We start from the raw sequence: 20,887 nt of genomic DNA, 5'->3' as shown, positions 1-20,887 counted from the left end.
CCACACCTCAATTTTGTGTTTTGTGTTTTTTTTCCTGGAGTATTGTAAAGCAATTCCCTCATGTTAATTTACCCATAGTCTCCACTCAGTGAGATTCTAACCGTTTTATGGTTTGCTTGACTTTTTTGTCTTTATCATTAAAAGAGGAACCACTGCCCCAGTTATTATGTGAGCCTCAGCATGCCATGATGTGGACGTAGCATCATTTATGAGCTAGCTCCTGACTGATAGACCAGAAGGTGATTTGTCAAGTGTTGTAAGAGAATGTGTCTTTTGAAAGTTTCTTATCTCTTCTCTCTGTACTTTTCCTTAGGATCACTTCATTTCCTCCTCTGCCTTTGGAGAAATCCTCTACAACAACTTCCTGTTTGACATCCCAAAGATCCTGGACCTCTGCGTGCTCTTTGGAAAAGGCAACATGCTGCTGCTCCAGAAGATGATAGGTTTGTAGGAAGTGGGGTCTGGAGGGTAGCCCAGAGATGGTCCTCACGTGCCAAACTAGAGATTCCAGAGTTGGCCACCTAGGTGGCCACCTGTGTTTAGGGCAACGGTGGGGTGGGAGGGCAGAGTGGCGCTTGCAAACTACTTAAGAGATATATAAGGGTCAACTGTGTTAAGTGCCGTTGAGTCGGTTCCAACCCATATCAACCCTGTATAGGATTTCCGAGGAGCTGCCGGTGAGCTTGAACCACTGACCTTGCAGTTCAAATTGCTTTGTAGTCTGGTGCATTAACCCACAGGGCCACACCAGGACTCCAGATTCCTTCTTTGTTGGTATGTGCTGTGGAGTCAGTTCCTACTCACAGCGACCCTCTTCATGTTTTCCGAGGCTGTAAATCTTTACGGGAGCAGAAAGCCTCATCTTTCTCCCATGGAACAGCTAGTAGTTTCGAACTGCTGACCCTGAGGTTCGCAGCCTGATTCATAACCACTACGCTACCAGAGCTTTAGGCCATGTGCTAAACAATGAATAGAATGGGAAAGTTTACTTTAAAGATAAGAGGAAACAAGCAGTAGTAACCTTTATTTGAGTACTTATTGGGGCCCAACACTGTACTGAACATTGCACATAAGTTCTCTCAGTTGGAGCCTCACTATATAGCCCCAGAGATAAGTGCCTTTTTATCCCCATTTATAGATAAACAGAACACGGCTAATAAAGTGGCCGAGCCTGGATTCATGTCACGTAGGCCTGACTCTCCAGCTCTTTGCCACTCCCTGCTTCAGGGATGTTGGGGCTGGCATGAAAGCTGTCACAATCTGCATTATTGCTGAGAGCTGATAAGGGCAGAGTCCAACGAGGGCTGTTGTCTTGTGTAAGGAAGGGACTTCAGATCACATCAGAAGGCAGTGAGCTTGAAGGTTTGATCAGAAATGGAAACCCTATAGGAATATTGCAGCTCCAGTAGATTCCTCTTTGACTTACAGCTCATGGCATAGGGACCATTTACGGAGCCCTGGAACACCCCACCAGTTCTCACTCTTGAGACTGTAGGACACAGTTTCTTAAACTCTGTTGATCCGTAGAGTTGGTCTTGCTACTTTCTTGCTTTTGCTTTTTCTTATAAACATGGTCATGTATGTTAGGTTAAAAAAAGTTTAAAAGAATGTAAACTATAAAGGATCAAGAAAAGAGCAAAATCTTTGACTCAGAGATGACCATTGTTAACCTTTGATTATTATTTCCTTCCAGTCTTTTCCCTGTACTTTAAAAAATACACACTCAGATCACAACATATATGAAAGTTTTTATCTAGCCTTTTCATTCAGACAAACTCTGAATTCTTATTTAAATTTACTTATTGCCTAATCGTCAGTTGATTTTTATTTTTTTCAGGGAAAGACCCTTAGTTATCTTACGATAGACTTAAGGGTGCGGGGGGTGAGTGAACAGAAGTAGGCATGATTAGTTAGAAGAGCAATTATTATGTCAGCTTGATTAGAGCAGAGCATCTCAGGAGGGCAGCAGCCAGAGGCAGGAGGAAGAAGCTGAGTCACATTGGGGAAGGCTCCATGCCAGGCTCCAGCACTTGAGGGGTGTATTACCAGGTGGTTGAGAAGGCAGGCTCACCAGTTGAACTGCCTGATTCACACCCTAGGTTTATTCCTGGCCAAGTCCCCTTGGCCAAATCACTTAACTACTGTCTGTGTGATCTAGTGCTGCTATAACAGAAAGACCATAAATGGGCAGCTTTAACAAACAGGAATTTATTTTCTCAGTTTAGGAGACTTGAAGTATCAAGTTAGGATGCAGACTGTAGGAGATTTTCTCTCTCTATTGACTATTTTGCTTTCTGCGCCAGGGAGCTCTTCCTGTGGCTTGCATCTGTTGTGGATACAATTGTGTTCCCCCTAAATATGTGTCAACTTGGCTGGGCCATGATTCTCAGTGATTTGGCAGTTATGTAATGATGAAATGTGGCGGTAATGTAATTACCCCCATCATGTGATCTAATGTGATAAACCAATCAGTTGTAAGAGGATTAAGGGTAGGATGCAAGACCTTTAATCCTTTTACAGCCCTGATCTAATGTGAGTGGAGTTTCCTTGGGATGTGGCCTGCAACACTTTTTTTCATATCACCATCAAGAAAGAAAAGCTGTGAGCAGAGCACATTCTTTGGACCCAGGTTCCTGCACTGGGACCCTCCTAGATCCAGGGGAAGAAAAGAGCAAAGATGCCACTTTGGGCAATGTTTCATTCTGTTGTACATAGGGTGACTGTGAGTCAGAGCTGACTCAATGGCACCAAACACCATAACAGCACACCTCCCAAATGTGAGAAAATAAATGTGTTAAAGCCGTTCACTTGTGGTATTTCTGTTATAGCAACACTAAAGAATGACGACAACATCTATCTTCCCTTGTCTCTGCTGTTTGCTTATTTGTTTAGTCTCTTTCATATCTCAAGAAATTGATTTAAGAAACATGCTGCACTAATGTTATGACATAACAAGCAAAACCCAATCCCTAATGATGACACGATGCACATCATGATGATGATGCTATGACATGAATGGAGGAAAGCCCTCGGTACCTTCATTTGCTGATGGGGCACAACTCAAAATGAAGAGAAACAGCTGTAAGTATCCATTAATAATCAGAACATGGAATGTACGAAGTATGAAACTAGGAAAATAGGAAGCTGTCAAAATGAAATAATGTATAAACATCAATATTCTAGGAATTAGTGAGCTGAAATGGACTGATATTGGCCATTTTGAATCTGAGACTCAATTGGTTTGCTGTGCTGGGAATGCACACTGAAGAGGAATGGCATCATATTCATCATAAAAAAGAACATTTCAAGATCTGTCTTGAAGTTCAATGCTGTCTGTGATAGGATAATATCCATACATCCACAAGGAAGACCAGTTAATACCACTATTGTTTAAATTTATGCACCAATCATTAAGGCCAGTGACGATGAAATTGAAGAATTCTACCAACTTCAGTCTGAAAAACATGCATTTAAGATGTCTTGTTAATTACTGGCGATGGGAATGCAAAGGTTGGAAACAGAGAAATCAGTAGTTGGAAAATAAGGGCATTGATGATAGAAATGCTACTGGAGATTGCATGGTAGAATTATCAGTCAGAGCAAGGCCAGGGCAAACTGTGGAACTGACCATCAGTTGTTCATATGCTAGTTCAGCCTGAAGCTGAATAATGTAGAGATCATTTGAAGAATGGACTTGATGCATTAGACACTAAACACTGAAGACAACAGAAGAATTGTGGGATGACATTAAGAACATCAAATAGAAAGAAAGCAAAAGGTCTTTAAGACAAGAAAGAAGGAAAAGACTAAAATGGATGTCAGAAGAGACTCTGAAACTTGCTCTCCACTGTAGAGATGCTAAAGCAGATGGAAGAAATGAAGAAATAAAAGAGCTGAATAGAAAATGTCAAGGGTCAGCTCGAGAAGAAAAAGTCAAATATAATGAAATGTGCAAAGACCTGGAGTTAGAAAACTAAGGGAAGAACACACTCAGCATTTCTCAAGCTGAGGGAACTGAAGAAAGAATTCAAGCCTCAACTTGCAATATTGAAGGATGCAGAAAGCAGCAAAACAAGATGGAAGGAGCACACAGAATCACTGTACCAAAAGGAAATGGTCAGTGTTCAACCATTTCAGGAGATAGCACATTATCAAGAGCCAGTGGTATTGAAGGGAGAAGTCCAAGGTGCATTGAAGGAATTGGCAAAGAACAAGGTGCTGGAAATTGCTGGGATACAAATTGAAATCTTTCAACAAACTGATGCAGCACTGGAAGCACTCATTCATCTATGCCAAGACATTTGAAAAACTGCTACCTGGTCAGCTGACTGGAAGAGGTCCATATTTGTGCCCATTCCAAAGAGAGGTGACCCAACAGAATGTAGAAATCATCTAATAAAATCATTAATGCTGCATGCAAGTAAGATTTTGCTAAAGATAATTCAAAAGCAGCTGCAATCGTACATTGACAGATAATTTCCAGAGGTTCAGAAGAGGACATGGAATGAGGGATATTCTTTAATGATGTCAGATGGATTTTGGCTTAAAGCAGAGAATACCAGAAAGATGTTTGCCTGTGCTGTGCTTTATAGACTATGCAAAGGCTTTAGATTGTGTAGATCATGATAAGCTATGGACAACATTGCAGAGAATTAGTATTCTGGAATTCTGCTCATGAGTAGCTTGTACCAGGAGACAATTGTTCCAACAGAACAAGGGAACACTGAATAGTTTAAAATTAGGGAAGGTGTGCACTAGGGTTGTACTCTTTCACCATACTTATTCAGTGTGTATGCTGAGCAAATAATCGGAGAAGTCTGGATTATATGAAGAAGATTGTGGCAGACTTATTAGCAACTTGGTATATGCAGATGATACAACCTTGCTTGCTGAAAGTGAAGAGGACTTAAAATATTTAACTCATGAAGATCAAAGACCGCAGCCCTCATTATGATTGCACCTCAATTTTGTAAAGAAAACAAAAATCCTTACCACTGGACCAATATGTAATATTATGATAAATGGAGAAAAGATTGAAGTTACCAAAGACTTCATTTTGCTCGGATCAACCATCAACACTCATGGAAGCAGCAGTCAGAAATTAATGACGTAGTGCATTAGGAAAATCTGCTGAATGTGTTTTTGATGACCTCATATGCACGTGAAAGACAGTGAATATGGAAGACCATAGAAGAATTGATGCATTAGCGTTATGCCATAGACTGCCAAAAGAATAAACAAATCTGTGTTGGAAGAAGTACAGCCATAATATCAGGTCATATTATCAGGAGGCACCAGTCCCTGGAGAAAGATACCATGTTTGGTAATATAGTGGGCCAGAGAAAAAGAGGAAGCCCCCCCGAGGAGATGGATTGGCAGCAGAAATGCACTCAAGCGTAGCAATGATTATGAGGTTGGTTCAAGCCCAGGCATTGTTTTGTTTTGCATAATAGGGTCGCTATGAGTAGGTTCCAACTTGATTGCACCTAACAGCAGCAACAGTGGGATTACAGACACCTGGTGAAGACTGCTAACCGAAAGGATGGTAGTCTAAAACACCACCTACTCCTTGAAAACTATACAGGGTCACTTTGAGTTGGAATTGAAAATGGCACTTAATAACAACAGTGGGATTATAACAACACATATTGAGGTTAGGATTTATAACACATATTTTTAGAGGACACCATTCCATCTATAACAACCATTGTATGCCTCAGTTTTCTCATCTGAAAAATGGGCGAACTAAGGATTCCGAATGCAGTAGTGGAAGCACAGTTGCCAGCAGAGAACCTGGTGTGTTACAAGCACTTCGTAAGTGTAAACTCATGTTCTTTGGAGCCCGTGGGAGCTTCTGAGGATCTGGGAGCAGGGCCAGAAACTATCTGGAAACAAGGTTAATCTGGCAGCAGGCAGGTGGGGTGGGGTGGGGTGGAGACTGAGGCACTGTAGGAAGCTGGTGATTCACTGAATTTGAAGGCAAGAGCCTGACTGGACTGCTGGAGCAGGACAGGGCACCAGGGAGACAGAATGAAGCAGATCTTGGTGAAGCACCGGCAATGAGAAGTCTCAAAGATTCTAGGGAAAGCTAAAAAAGGACTCTTCAGGAGGTGAGGGAGGGGTCGTGAGTAGAGACAAGGTTCAAATAAGTGTGTGTGTTCAGTGTACATAGCCTGGTGTCTGGCTACAGTTTCAGGTGGGCAAGGGTGGGGCCAGCAGCTTGCTGGCAGAGTTCCTCATCTTGGGTCATCTTTTGAGAATGCAATGGAAGCTTCTTTCCAGGGGAAAATGTGTCACCTTAGAGATTCCAGGGTGTTTTGGGATATTCTCAGGCATCAGATGAAGAACTCTCATAGGCTTATTAAAGAGAACCCCTCTTTAGCTATCAGGGTAGTTGCAGGAAAGAGGTGAGGACAAGCTATCAGGCCCCTTCACTGTGCAGGGTGCAGAAAAGGGGCCTACAGGCATTGTCTCCCACTTTGAAGCCCTCTTCAGATCTTGAGGAGAAAGCTCAGCCAGGAGATGGGTAGCCTCCATTGTCTGGGTCATGAGGTAAAGCACATTGGCTGCCAGGAGGTGCACAGGGAGTGAAGGGAGAAAGGAAATAGGTCGATTGGCCTTTGGTCAGAAGCCTGGTCTTTACATTGCCACTCCCCCCCCCCCCTTTTTTTTTTTAACCTCAAAACTGGTATTGTGAGTCAACAAGTATAATTTTGAAATCAGGGCCTTTCAGCTAGACTTTGGTGAAGCTGTTTTGCAAATGAGAACCCAGGAGTAAATAGGGGCCTTGACCTTGTCCTGAACCCCCCTGGTCTATTTGGCAATTTTTTCCATTTGCCCTGGGGAATCTGACCCATTTTCATCTGAGAATGGACATTTCAAAGGAGGCCTTTGCTGTCCCCTACCTCTTTGCTATTTCTTTCAAAGATCAAAAATCAAAAAATCTTCACCGTCACTGGATAAGGAGAGCAAAGAGACTCCAAAGGCCTTGAGGATTGTGAAATTTTATCTGCTCTGAGGTTTGTAAAGCATCCTGCTCATTCTTGATAAGCTAGCCCAATGGGCAGGCACTGTCGTAACCCCCTCTACACTGGAACAATAGGGGAGCATGGTGTGGAGTCCTGGTGTGGTGCTGTGGGTTAATGCGCCAGACTGCAAAGCTGTTTGAACTGCAAGGTTGGCAGTTCAAGCTCACCAGCTGCTCCTCAGAAACCCTATCCAGGGTCACTATGGGTCGGAACCGACTCGATGACACTTCACAACAACAACAAATGGTGTGGCCCCGGTGGGCTGCTGCGAATGGCACTTCCAGGGAGGATAAGAGGAGTTCTTGCTCCCGATGCCTGGACCACACGGTGCTGCCTGTAGATATGCCTGCCCATGGTGGAGTCAGCACTGGGTGGTCACTGTAGGCAGAGGGAGGGGTCAGGGCTAGTTCTCTGAGGTGGAGGATGCAATGCAGGGGGTTGGGGGTGGTAGGGAAAGATAACAAGAGCCAGAGTCAGAGCTCACATCACAGGGCCCTTTGTGTCATCCTCGTAAGTCTGGACTTGACTGTGAGGGTAACAGTTGGGGGCTTTTACAAGGAAGAGCAAGGAGCCCTGGTAGCTTAGTGGGTGATGCATTGGGCTGCTAACCACAAGATCAGTAGTTAGAGTCCACCAGATGAGGCTTTCTGCCCCCATAAAGATTTATGGCCTCAGAAACCCTATACAGTGTCACTATGAACTGGAGTTGACTCAATAGCACACAACCTCCACCACCACAAGGAAGAGCAGAGGTTGGTGGAGTGACAGGAGTCAGAGGTAGACTGGGATGGTCTGGGCGCACCATCACAGGTTGCAAGGTCTGCCCCCATCTAGAGGTGGGAGGTACTGAGTGAGCGAGCTCAATTAAGATTCAGCTTTTTGGACTAAAGGAACCAAGTGGCACCCAGGGAAGCCTTCATGGAAAGTGCAGCCACCCAGTGACTCACCCAACTCTGCCCAGCCTTTGATCTCTTTTATTTGCAAGCCATCCAGGGTGTGGGTAAGGGCTACAGTGGTGTCAATAGCTAAACTAAGGACAGGCCTGCTTCAAATCAGAGGAAACCTAGAATCCAGACCATCCTGGCAGGTAGCTAGCCCTTCTGTGCCAGGATTGCAGGTGGGATGAAGAGCCCTGGCCTCGTCTGAAGGGCAGTGGCATTTGGTGTCATTGTGTTCCCAGCTAGCTGTGATTGTCCCTCCCTCTATCATCACTTGGGCAGCCAGACCACGTGCTTTCTGTTCCAGTTACCATGCTCTAACCTCCACCTATGTAGCAGCAGCCCCCGGAGGTAGTAAGCACTCAGAAGAGGAACTTCATTTTCTAGGAACCACCCTAAATGTATCTGTAATTCTGTCTCCAGACTCCTCCAGGCCTCTCGTCTTGGTGTCAGACAGATGAGTGTGGCCACATACTCAAAAGCAAGAGCTAGAGACTTCCCAGGGAGATTTCTCCTTGGAGATTCCTAATAGTTTTGGAGGTGTGCCCTGGCAGGAGTTTGAGCAGAGATTCTATCTCATTTTGCTGGATGACTAACTCCCACTTCCAAAGCCTGTGCTGTCATATGTGGCACGATGCCCAAGTGTGGGCCCACCCTGGGTGCCGCAGGCCAGCTGGTTTGACCAGGGTTGGCCTTTTACATAATTCTCTAGGCAGAGGTGCTTCAAAGGTTAAATTGTGCTGAGCAAGGAGTTCCCCGCAGCTCCCAGGGAAAGTTTCCAGGCTGAGCCAAAGCCCACTGGGTGCCAGCAGGGACTGGGGCCAGGACTCCTAGAGCAGACAGGCTTAGGAAAGGGTGCAGGGTTGCAGAACATTCTGGCAGCTATCTTTACATGTCCTTTCCACCCCCACCCTCTTTACCCAATTCCCACCTCTCTGTTCTCTTTTCAGGAAACATCTTTACCCAGCAACCAAGTTACTACAATGACCTGGATGAAACCATGCCCACCATTCTTCAGGTACCAGCGCTCAGCCTTGCCCCGCGGAACTGAGAGCAGACCCCCTTCCCTCCTGATGGTGTCCTTATCTTTCCTGGAAGAGCCAGGGAGACATGCTTGTTTCCCCTGTCTTTCTGTCTTGACCTATCTTCAGACAGCTTCAATTGTATCCCTCCTCACACTTCTTTAAATTTGCCCTTCTTCTCTCTTGAATAGGACTAATATCCAAAGGTCTGTCCAGCTCTTGTTGTTGTTAAGTGTTGTCAAGTTGATCCCGTCTCATAGTGACCTTGTGTAGGGTTTCCAAGAAGTGGCTGGAAGGTTTGAACGATCAGCCTTGTGGTTAGCAGTCCAGTGCTGCTTGTTTGTCCACTGCTGTATGCATCAAGTCGGAATCGGCTCATTCTCATCGACTCGATGAGAATGGGTTATTGGGTGGGTATGCCTCTAAGGATACACCCCCCCAAAAAAATGTTTCTTTAATAATAGCTTCAAATTTTTACCCAATATTTTTACAAAATAATAATGTTCATTGTTGAAAACTTGGAAAATCTAGAAAAAGAGAAAGACGAATATATCCCCACAATCCTACCACCAAGAAGATGGCCACTGCTCAGGGTAATTTTGTAAGCATTTCATGTTAGCCTCCCTAAGAACAGCAGAATGAGTAATTACGTGCTTTTACCACAGGCTCTATTAATATCCTTTCTACACATTGGCATCTGCCGGAGTGCACTGAGGTGTTGTATGTTGCTGAAGGTCTATCTTAAATGATCATTTCCAGGTACTTGCCCTGTCTCTCCAGTCAGATACAATCTGTGGGATTCTGAGGGCCTTACATACATGTGTCACCCGTATATCACCTCAATCCTATGAGAATGGTGCTCCCATCATCCCCATCTTATACTTTTTCCACTTTGACCTGCTTTCTGGGAAGGTCATTCATTGTTTAGCTGAGATACTCATATGTCTTCCTTGGAACACTGGTGTATATTCCCAGAATCCCAAGGCACTTTTCGGATCCCTTGTCCCACACCTTGCTGAGCAGCCCTGGTTATAGGGACAAGGTCCTAGATGCTTTGGCAAGCTGCAGGAAGTGTCGCCTCTTGCATTCCACAGGTCTTCAGCAATATCCTCCAACATTGTGGCTTGCAAGGAGATGGGGCCTGCGCCACACCCCAGAAGCTTGAGGAGAGGGGACGACTGACCCCCAGTGACATGCCTCTCCAGGTGAGGTTGCCCTGCCAACCCAGACTCTTTCTGGCAGGATTCCCCTTCAGCCCAACCGAGCCTGGCTACCCCAAGGCTGGGAAGATTGACGTGAAAAAGCACCTTCTCACCCATCCACCAGCTACTTCTTCTCTGGGCCCCCTTTCTTAAGTCACCAGCTTGGTCCCATCACAAAGGTGTCACTGTTTTCAGCAAGTTTTCATGTCTATCTGGGAGCTTCATTTGTGGATGAGCAGGGAACTAGGATTCAGAGGACGGGGTTCCAGTCTTTAGTTCAGCTCGATAGATTCCCTCATCTGTTACTCACTGAGTCATTCATTCAGTGAATTTGTACTGAAGAGCCCTCGGCCTGTCAGGCCCTGTCCCAGGCCTGAAGGGTAAAGCAGTCAGTAAAGGCAGGCACAGCACCTGCTCTCATGGACTCAGAATCTAATGAGGATGACAGACAGAAGACAAGCACTAAGAAAGCACTAAGAAGCCTGGATGTGTCCAACCCTGTGCCAGGCACTGGAAGGCGATACAGCAGGAATGGAATGAAGCAGCCATGAGCTGCTCTCCTGGAGTGTACAGTCTCATGGGGGAATAGCCATTCAACAAGTGGTTTGGAAGGGGACATGCCTGGTGCTGTTACCGTCTGAACCTCAGTTTCCTCGTCTGGCAAATGGGGCTGTTAGGTGCTGTCCAGCCTGCTTCTCAGAGTTGCTGTAAGAATTAAGTATACAAAAAATGTTCTGTACTCTCGTAAAAAGGAGTCCAGGCATTGTCTTTAGATGCTGTGTTGTAGAGCTAAAAGTAACCCCAGAGATCATTGGTGTAATAAGCCCATTTGAGCTATTGTAGCAAGACTTGAGCCTTAGAGAGGCTAAATGAGGGACTTGCTCAGATCAAAATCCAAGAGGTGGACCTATGTCAGACTTTAGTCAGATCTCTAGAACCTGGTCTAAAGTCCTTCTTCCCCCATGTATGACATCTGCTGTTGAAAGACCTCCAGCTTTATCAGTTTTATCTCAAAGCTTCTGCAGAGCTGACTGTGGGGATGGAGGAGAATAAGGCCATGTTTTCTTTTCTACCAGGAACTGAAGGACATTGTTCTCTACCTTTGTGATACCTGCACTACACTCTGGGCCTTTCTGGACATCTTCCCTTTGGCATGTCAAACTTTTCAGAAACATGACTTCTGTTACAGGTACAGTGGCCCTTCTGGCTGTGGAAGTACAAGTCTGGTGCACGGATTCATTCAACAAGTAGTTATTGGGAGCTTAGAATGTGCCGGGCCCTCATCCAGCTTGAGGATAGGACAGTAAAAAAAGATGCAGCTTCTGTGTACGTGGAGACTCTGTTAGAAGCACGTCCCCTTTTGGCTAAGAATGGGAGGAGAGGAGGGCTGGTGTGGCACAGTGGGTTAATGCACTGGACTGCAAAGTCGTATGAACTGCAGGGTTGGTGGTTCAAACTCTCCAGCTGTTCCTCGGAAACCCTTTGCAGAGTTGCTATGGGTTGGAACTGACAACAACAATAACAGCGACTTTAACCTCCTTTGCTCCAAAGCCCATGTCATGGGCAAGCACCAGGGGGTGAGTGATGGACAACAGGCTGTCTTCCCTTCCCTGAGGATGTAGCTTCAGGTCCAGAGAACATACATGTAGAAACAGATGTGCTCACCTGTGGGGCTTTGGGATCCCAGGGTAGAGAGGCAAACTTCTGTCTGTTGAAGTAAGGCAAGGTTTCCTAGCAGAGGTGAACCTTAAATTAGAATGAACAGGAACCTTCTGGACAGAGAAAGCTGGAGGGTTCAGTGTGGCAGAAAGGGCAGACCAGGCAGGTGGAGTGAAGCAGGGGAGGGCCCAGAGTGTGCAGGGGATCATTCCGCGAGGTGTGTGTGTGTGTGTGTGTGTGTGTGTGTGTGTGTGTGTGTGTGCGTGCGTGTGTTGGGAGGCATTCCACGAGGCAGTGACTGAGGAGTGTTCCGTGCTATGGGAGGGTTGGGTGCTGGGAAGCGTTAACAGCAGGCATGGGTAGTGGAGTGTTCTATGAGGCAGGGAGTGAGCCTGTAGAAGCCAGTGTTTGCCTGTGAGGACTCGTGAATGTGTTGGCAGGGAATGAAACCTTTCTTCTATAGGCAGTGGGGAGCCACTAGAGGCTTTTAGCCAAAAGAGTCATAAAAAGACCCCACAGGGCCGAAAAAAGAAGTGGGAGGATTACATGGTCCAGGGAGGGAGACCCACTTCACCCACTTATCCCACGTCTGTTACTTGTGCAATAAGAAAAGGGTGATACTGGCCCAGCGTGGAGAGACTGGCAGTCTGCACGTGGCCTGGCATGAGTCTGTTCTCAGCAGCCTCTGGCCTGTCACTCTTGCCAGGCACTTCTCCCCAACATTCCAACATTCAAAGGAGCGTTTGGGAGTTTCCCACCCCAGCCAGCCAGCCATTCAGTCTGTCCATTCAGTCACCTACTTGCTCATTCAACAAACTACTTATCTAGTGCTGATTCATGCCAGCATGGCAACTGGTTTTCTAGCCTCTCCCTGGTCTCCTCAGCTTGTGAAAACCAGACATTAGAATTGATCAGCCTTCTCAAAGAATGTTATAGTAAAGTGCCAATCAGCATTTCCCCTAGAAGAAAAGGATTGAAATGGGATTATAGATGCCCACTTTGTTTAAAAGGCATGTTTTCTGGGGAGAAAAGTGCTATGTGCTTGTAGGAAATATGGAAAATACAGGAAGCAAATGGAAACCACCTGTCAGATATATGTCACCATACTGCAGTGAAACCTGTGAGAACCAGAACTTGGACGACCTTGTTTGTCCTGGTCTCTGCCTTTGAAAGACAAGGTACATTCTTACTGCCTTCTCTCTCTTTCTACTAAGAAGCCCACCTCAGAAACACCCAGTGAATTTTCCTTCTCTGACACGTTGCCACCTTACACAGGTTCTGGCTTTTGCAGAATTGTTTGCCCTGTGTGTTTTCCCTGATCACAGACCCATCTCCCATTTTGTTAGAGCTGCTTCCCAAGTTTTGTAAACTCTAACCTCCTGCCAGGAGCAGGCTGCAGGTGAGGAGGAAGAAAGGAAAACCCTGCTGGGGACACTGCCTTTGACAGTCAACAAATGATCCCACCCCTCACCCCCCAGTCCCTGAGAGCTCCCATGGAGTCTCTGGGACAACTCTTGACTACTTCCATCCTAGCAGTCTTCCTCCTCACTCCTCTTTCTGCCCTTGGCATTTCTGAATGCTTTTATGCATTCACATGGTACAAACCTCCAGAAGTATAAAATGCACCGTGAAAAGCCTTCCCCTCCCTACTCCCCAGTTCAGTGCCATTGTCATTAGGTTTTTGGAGAATTTTCTGGAAATATTTCATACATATGCAAGCAAATATGCACTTTAGACAGCCCTACTCTTTTTAAAAAGTTAGTGTTCTTGTTAAGAACTACACATACTGTTTGTGTTTTCCTTTTTTTCTTAATGTTGGTGCATAGAGCAGCCTTGATTTTTTGTATGACTGGGTAGGATTCCATTGTAAGGGCCTCCTGATCCCATAGATGGACCCTTAGTTCATTTTCAGCTAATACACACACACACAAAACACTACAAAGATGAACTTTGTGCACTCATCATTTTGCACCTTTGCAAGTATAGCTGAGGAGTGAATTCCTAGAAATAGGATTGCAGGGACAGATGGCATATGCTTTTTAAATTTGGATAGATCTTGCCAAATCACCCTCCCTAAGGTTGTACCAATTTACCCTCCCACCAGCAATGCATCCTGGCAACACCTGAGCCTATTTGGGCCAAACTGCCTCCCTCTCCTTTTCTGGTACCATCTGTGGGCCTAACAGGGCCGGCCTCTTTTGGCCTCATTACCTTCTGCTAATTTAAGGCACTGGAGTCCTGGTGTGGCATTGTAGGGTAAGCACTGGACTGCTAAACTACAAGGTCTATCAGTTCAAATCCACCAGCTGCTCGTCAGAAACCCTATACAGGGTCGCCATGAGTTGGAACCGACTCCATTACACTTCATAACAGCAACTACAACAGGTAAGGCACTACCTTAGGCAGTAAGTTACCAGAAGCTGGTCAGTCCACATTCAGCACTTTCCTAGCCCTTAAGGGGTCTTACCTTGGGACACTTCAGATGTCCTGAGGAAAAATTATACCACAGAGAAGAGGCAGCTGCCTTGAATCTTATGGGGAAACAAGTTTTTAATGTAAAATCAGTTAGCAAAATTTGCCATTTTAGCAGTGGTTTAGTTTCAGTGCCATTACTTATACCCATCATGTTGTACAGCTGTCATCTCTTTTTCCAAAACCTTTTCATCGTCCATATTCTGTGCCACTTAAGCAGTAGCCCCTTATCTCCCCTCCTCCAGCTCCTGGTAACCACTAATCTAGTTTCTGTCTTTATCAATTCACCTCTTCCAGATACTTCATGTTGTTATTAGGTGCCATGGCAACCCTGTGTGGTGTTTCTGAGGCACAGAAAATCTCATCTTTCTCCCAGAGAGTAGCTGGTGGGTTTGAACTGCTGACCTTGTGGTTAGCAGTCCAGTGCTTATCTTACAGTGCCAGCAGCACTCCAGTACTTCATAAAAGTGAAGTCATATAATGTTTCGTGTCTGGCTTATTGCACTTGGTATGTTTCCAGAGTCCATCCTTTTTTTTTCCATTGAACAGTTCCTCCACACTTTGTTTCATCTCATTGATTGCCATGCCCTCAATGTAACATCACTTATTCCATTCCTTCCCTGTGTTTCCTGTTTCCATTCCTCTTCCTTGTGAACTTTGTTTTTGAGTAAATCCTTCTATTTTGATCTGAAATGGTTAATTATCCTCAGGCATATGTGCCTCACTAATATTATTATTCCCCTTATAGACCTATCTTTTGTTTGGCTGGAAATTGAGCCGTGGGGTGAGTTCGGTTCCAGACCTGAAGGGTGACTAAGGGGGTTCCACCAGTCTCTATCTGACCAGTAAGCCTGATGTTTTTTATGATTTTGAGTTTTGTTCCACACTTTTCTCCTACTGTCTCCAGGATCTTCTAATGTGATCCCTTTCAGAGGAGTCAGTAGTGGTAGCCACACACCATCTAGTTCTTCTGGTCTCAGTGTCATGGAGACTGATGTTCATGTGGTCCATTAGTCCATTAGACTAATTGCTTCCATGCATCTTCAATTTTCATCAGTCTTCTTTCCTCTATAAAGGAAGAGACCAATAGTTGCACTTTAGATGGCCTCTCGATCATCAGCTTTTAAGACCTCCTTCGGTAATCACCAAAGTAGAGTGTAGAACATTGTCTATATGGAATATGTTACACCAGTTAAACTGGGTGTCCCTCAGGGTTCATCTTTGTTGTAAAATGTTGTAACATGTAACAAGGACTTTATTCAATTTTATCGCTGAATAACATTCACAGTTAGTTTATTCATTCATCTGTTGATGACACTTAGGTTGTTTCCACCATTTGGCTATTGTGAATAGTGCTCCAGTGAACGTTGGTGTTAAAGTATTTGCTTGTGTACCTAGGAGTAGAATTGTTGGGTCATATGGTAATTCTGAGTTTAACGTTTTAAGGACTCACCAAACTGTTTTCAACACAGTGGGGCAACTGTATTTGAAATTGTAAGGCCATTGTATTTGAAGTGCTGACATCTGGTTCCAGGAAGGAGTAAGCCTGTGGGTCAGTATGATCAGGAAGAACGCAGGAAGGAGTAGCCTGACATGCTACAAAGTGGAGGAGGGCAACTGTGGTGCCGGTGGCCTGAGAGAAGCTGAGAGGGCTGTTGCCCACCCCACCCCTCACCCCAATCACAGGGAGGACAGTGAAGAAACCCTGTGGCTGGGATTCAAGTTTGGGAAAGGGTGGCAGTGAAGTCATAGAGGTGAGCCTCAAGTTTGGCTGCCCTGTGCCAGATCTTGTTTTGCCAAAGGAGGAGGTGGTTATGCTATGTAGGAGGTGGAGCATTCTTGGTGGTTTGGGAGCAAGGAAAAGAAGTATCCTTGTGTTGTTTCTGAAACCGCAGTGAGTTCTGGGGCTCCATGGTTCATCTGTTAGAATAGGCCTAACTGGACTGGGCCTTGATTTCCCCTCATCTAAGTGGGGAACATGTCTGCTTCCCCCAAGACTACTCCTAAGAGCCAGTTCCAGGAGGAAATGGTTGTGGGAGCACGAAAATGGGCCTTCCCATTTCTTTTGTCTTGACTTTTCTGTTGAAGTATGAAGTACACTCAACATTTTACCTATGTATGTCTTCACAGACTAGCTTCCTTTTATGAAACGGCAGTTCCTGAGTTAGAAACCGCAATTAAGAAGAGGCGGCTGGAAGATAGCAAGTAAGGCGGGGGACAAGCTGAGAACGTTGTGGGAGAGGCCTGGTGTCAGGAGGTGCTCCCTGGCCTTGGCTGAGGCCCCTGCCTGTCTCAGACAGCATCACTGTCTCTAAAACAGACAGTCAACTGAGGACCAGGCAGCTGCAGGACTTGTCCATACTCCCCAGCAGCCTCCTGGCCCCTGCCCCAGAGTTCTCTTCATCAGCTGTAGCTCCAAGCTTTTGTTAAATGGCCCATTGCTTCCCAACCCACTGTTGACTCTAGAACCAGCTGGTCACTCAGGGCCAAAGCCTTTTGCCAGCTACTCTTGGCAATTCTGCCTTTTCATTACCACAGGTGGAGTTAGGGAGGGTGCAATGCTAGTGTCTTTTTGCCTTTCAAATCTCCATTTCTTGTTTCTCTCTGACGTTGCAAGGCTGCTAGGTGACCTGTGGCAGAGACTCTCCCATTCCAGGAAGAAGCTAGTGGAGATTTTTCATATCCTCATGAACCAGGTCTGCCTGCTTCCCATCCTAGAAAGCAGGTGAGCCCTGGGAGCTGCCTCCCTGGTGAAAAAAACCCTCTCCCCAAGCCCTCCAGGAACATTTCCACGACTTCATCTCTACTTCCTCCCCTTCTCCACGGCTGGCTAAGCAGAGATGAGAGACTGGGAATAAGGCAGGGTAGGCTTGTAGGGTGAGAAGGTGGGTAGTGTGTATAGTCTTGCACTGAGAGGTCTTATATCCCCTGCTGTCTTGTTCCAGCTGTGACAATGTCCAGGGCTTCATTGAGGAGTTCCTTCAGATCTTTAGCTCCTTGCTGCAGGAGAAGAGGTAAGTGTGGCCCAGCTGGGACCCTTCCCATCAGTCCCCATAGGGCCTTACATAATGGAGCCCCTGCTGTACGCCTATCACAGTTCTAAGGGAGGTACTGGCTGACAGCTGGGATTTGTGGCCCTCAGTAGGCAGTGTCCCTGTGGCCCCCGTCCTGCCCCTCCCATCTGTGCTCTACCTGGCAGGTTCCTCCGGGACTATGACGCACTCTTCCCAGTGGCCGATGATGTTAGTTTGCTGCAGCAGGCCTCATCAGTCTTGTATCCTTTAACCACTGCCCCTGGGAAGGGATCTGGGTCCCAGAGGAGTGGAGGGAGGTTTAGCCCAAGAACGAACAGGTCAGCCAGCTTTCATGGGAGACATGCCAAAGCCCCAGCCCCTAGCCCTGTGTTTCTGGGGATAGTGGCCAATTCTCACAGGGAGAAACCTGGACTAGCCTGGTGCCACTGTGGAGGCCCAGGGGCTTGTGAGGAGGCTGTTGCTGGCATCCAGGCCAGGATGCTGGGGATATGGACTGGAAGTGGAGTGAAGATACCTAGGGGGATTTTCTGGTTTCTGGCTTGGTGCTACCTAAAGTGTTAGAGGGAGCAGGGGCAGGCTTTGGGACCATTCTGGTGGCTGGGGTGGGTAGCAGTCCTGCTTCAGGGAAACCCTTGGGCTCCCAACCTTTGCAGGAAGCCCATAGCAGGTCTGAACACATTGTCCCACAATACACTGCAGCCAGCCTGCCAGTCCTGGCTCAGTGGCAGGAGCTGGGTTGCAAGGCCAGTGTGGCCAAGGTCTGTGTACTTGGTCTGGCCCCTCCCGCATGCAGCCCAGGCATCCCTGACACACCTGGTGCATGCAATCAGATGCTGGGGAGGTGGAGAGGCTGTGGGACCTGAGAGAGAAAACCCTTTAACATCCTCGTAGTGATGAGACACGCACTGCCTACATCCTCCAGGCAGTTGAAAGTGCATGGGAAGGGGTGGACAGACAGAAAACCACAGAGCCTAAAGACCCACCGCTGGCTGAGGATCCTAATGGGGTGGCAGCAACAGCGGGGCCCACCAGTCAAACACCATCACAGCCAGAGAACTACGAGGAAGAGGAGGTGTGTCTGGGGCAGGGCTGCCCCTCCTGCCCCTGCCCTCCAGACTCCATCTGAGAGGTTGGGGCAGCTGGGAAACCTCCCTTCTTTGTTTCTGCACTCCAGGGGTTCAGAGCCGGGAGGAGGGAAAGGTTACTTTGGGAATTGACAATCCAAAGCTCCCCTTAGAAGGTCCTGAGCAGGTGTGAGGAGACAGTAAGTCATTTCAGCTGCTGAAGCCTTGTGTCCATGTGTAAACTGAAAGGTGACACTTTGTGTGACATCTTCCTGAGTCACCTGTAAACACAGAAATGGGCTGCTTTGATTGTGGTCTGGAGCAGTTCCTGGTCCTACTGCTGGGCCTCCCTGGAAGCCCCCTCCATAGCACTGCAGGACCTCATTAAACAAGCTTGGAAACCTCAGACTTCTCCAGAACTGGCTAAGTTTGTGACCTCCTGACTGACTATGGAACCCAGGCCCTTTTCTGTGTGTTGGTAGACAGCAGTGATGCAGGTTAAACCACACAGTCCCTGGGTCAGGTAGCTCAGGGCTATATTTCAGTTCTGTGACCTTGGGCACAATGCTCTCTGTGAGCCTCGGTTTCTCATTTTCTAAGTGGGGGACAGGCTTGTTGGGATTCCCAGAGCTGTAAGCCCTGGTTGACCTCAGTATACACACGCTGTGGTCTTCCTGTTAGACCCACGGCCTTGAAGGATAACAGCCCCACTGCCTTTTTCCACCCTCATCCTGCCACTTGACTTCTTCTCTGAGTTTTGATTTTTGTTTGATTTATAAATCTCCTTAACTAACAAACAAACAAAAAAAGCCATTGCCCTCCAGTCAATTCCGACTAAACAGCCACCCTACAAATCAGAGTAGAATTGCTCCCTAGGATTTCCTAGGCTGAGTTCTGGTGTGGCACTGTAGGATAAGCACTGGACCACAAGATCGATTTAAACCACAAAGTTGGAGGTTCAAACTCACCAGCTGCTTTTCGGAAACACTATACAGGGTCCCTATGAGTTGGAACCAACTAGATGGCACTTTTTTCAGGGGAAGTCCTGTTGTGGCGCTGTAGGATATGCACTGTACTGTGTACCACAAGCTTGGTGGTTCAATTCCACCAGCCACTCCTTGGAAACCTTATACAGGGTCACTATGAGTCAGAACTGACTGACACTTAAATAATCTTTACAGGAACAGATTGCTACATCTTTCTTCCACATGGCAGCAGGTGTGTTTGAACTGCCAATCTTTCCGTTAGCAACCAAGTGCTTTAGCCACTGTGACACTAAGGTCCTTTCCTAAACTAAAAGACCTAACCAAACTGAGCCACGCTGAGCCGTGTATAAAGTGACTCACCCTTACAGTCCATGAGCGATGTTGCCATGAACCAGACATCAGTCTTGAACTTGTGAGAACTGGTACAGGACAGTAGGAGCCGTGGTTATTCACAGAGTGCTTGGTCAGTGCTGCCATAGGTTCAGCCCTTGGTGTGCAGCACCTGTTTGAACCACTTGAAACAGCCCCCTGAAGTATGTGGGGAGTGGTCTGCCTGGTATCTAAAGGAGGAACTAAGACTCAGGGAGGTATCAACAAGTTTAGAGTCCCAGCCAGAAGTAGCACAGAGGTGAAGTCCAGAGCCCCTCGTTTCCAAAGAGGAGGAAATGGAGGCTCCGAGAGTCTAGAGTCACCTGGTTGGAGGCCCCACATCCAGTAGGACCCCTGACTCAGTTTCAGCACTGTTTGTTCTCTACCTGTTGCCTATTACTGTCTCACCCCCTGACTTATCCCCTCCTTCACTCGGCCTCTTCCCGCAGTGCATGGGAGCAGCTGCTGCCCTGGGCCCCCCTGTGTCTGGAGTGGAACTGGATTCGCTCATCTCCCAAGTGAAGGACCTGCTGCCGGACCTCGGTGAGGGTTTCATCCTGGCCTGCCTGGAGCACTACAACTACGCCCCCGAGCAGGTGATCAACAACATCCTGGAGGAGCGGCTGGCCCCTGCCCTCACCCAGCTGGACCGCAGCCTAGACAGGTGGGACACAGGTGGGCCCAGGCCGCTTTAGGGCCTTCATTGGGGCCCCTGCTCGCCTCAACATCCCACTCATTCAAGGATTCAGCTTGCCTTCCCTACCCCACATGTAACTGAGGTCCTCAGGACATCCTCAGAGGTCCCAGCAGGTCAGAGAATGTGTGTGGGGAATATCTCTGCCACACCTGTGAGAGGACCCATTAGAGACGTGGCACATGACAGAGCACCGTCTAGTTCCTAAACTCTCGGCTAGCTTCTGTGGTACTACCTGGCCAGTGGATCCTGAGGAAGCATGGCTGAGCTCCTTGCTTCTTCACACCAGCCCTTTAGGAGTCTGGCCCTCTGCTTCCCTGAGGGCCCCGTGGGGCAGCAGGAACAAGGGGATGGATGTGTGTTTCTCCCTAAACAGATAATGGCTGTTGAATGAATGAATGAATCTAGCTGTGTCCAT

General features: G+C 47.0%; 1 protein-coding gene across 2 annotated transcripts in view; it reads left to right on the top strand.

Annotated features, from left to right (window-relative positions):
* Positions 1-20,887, top strand: part of ASCC2 (activating signal cointegrator 1 complex subunit 2) — a 40,033-nt gene that overhangs the window by 7,590 nt on the left and 11,556 nt on the right. The window contains exons 3-12 of one of the 2 annotated variants that reach the window (XM_006869230.1): positions 383-443; positions 8,917-8,984; positions 10,083-10,193; positions 11,267-11,379; positions 16,452-16,526; positions 16,939-17,046; positions 17,267-17,335; positions 17,521-17,595; positions 18,248-18,428; positions 20,225-20,439. In XM_006869230.1, coding sequence (XP_006869292.1) covers positions 383-443; positions 8,917-8,984; positions 10,083-10,193; positions 11,267-11,379; positions 16,452-16,526; positions 16,939-17,046; positions 17,267-17,335; positions 17,521-17,595; positions 18,248-18,428; positions 20,225-20,439 — 1,076 coding nt within the window. Of the gene's footprint in view, positions 1-313; positions 444-8,916; positions 8,985-10,082; positions 10,194-11,266; positions 11,380-16,451; positions 16,527-16,938; positions 17,047-17,266; positions 17,336-17,520; positions 17,596-18,247; positions 18,429-20,224; positions 20,440-20,887 lie in introns of both variants that reach the window. The other variant, XM_006869229.1, reaches the window with a different exon arrangement.

The sequence above is a fragment of the Chrysochloris asiatica genome, unplaced genomic scaffold (genome assembly GCF_000296735.1).
Source record: "Chrysochloris asiatica unplaced genomic scaffold, ChrAsi1.0 scaffold00128, whole genome shotgun sequence".
In the NCBI taxonomy this organism is placed as follows: Eukaryota; Metazoa; Chordata; class Mammalia; order Afrosoricida; family Chrysochloridae; genus Chrysochloris; species Chrysochloris asiatica.
This window is presented reverse-complemented; position numbering and strand designations above follow the sequence as displayed.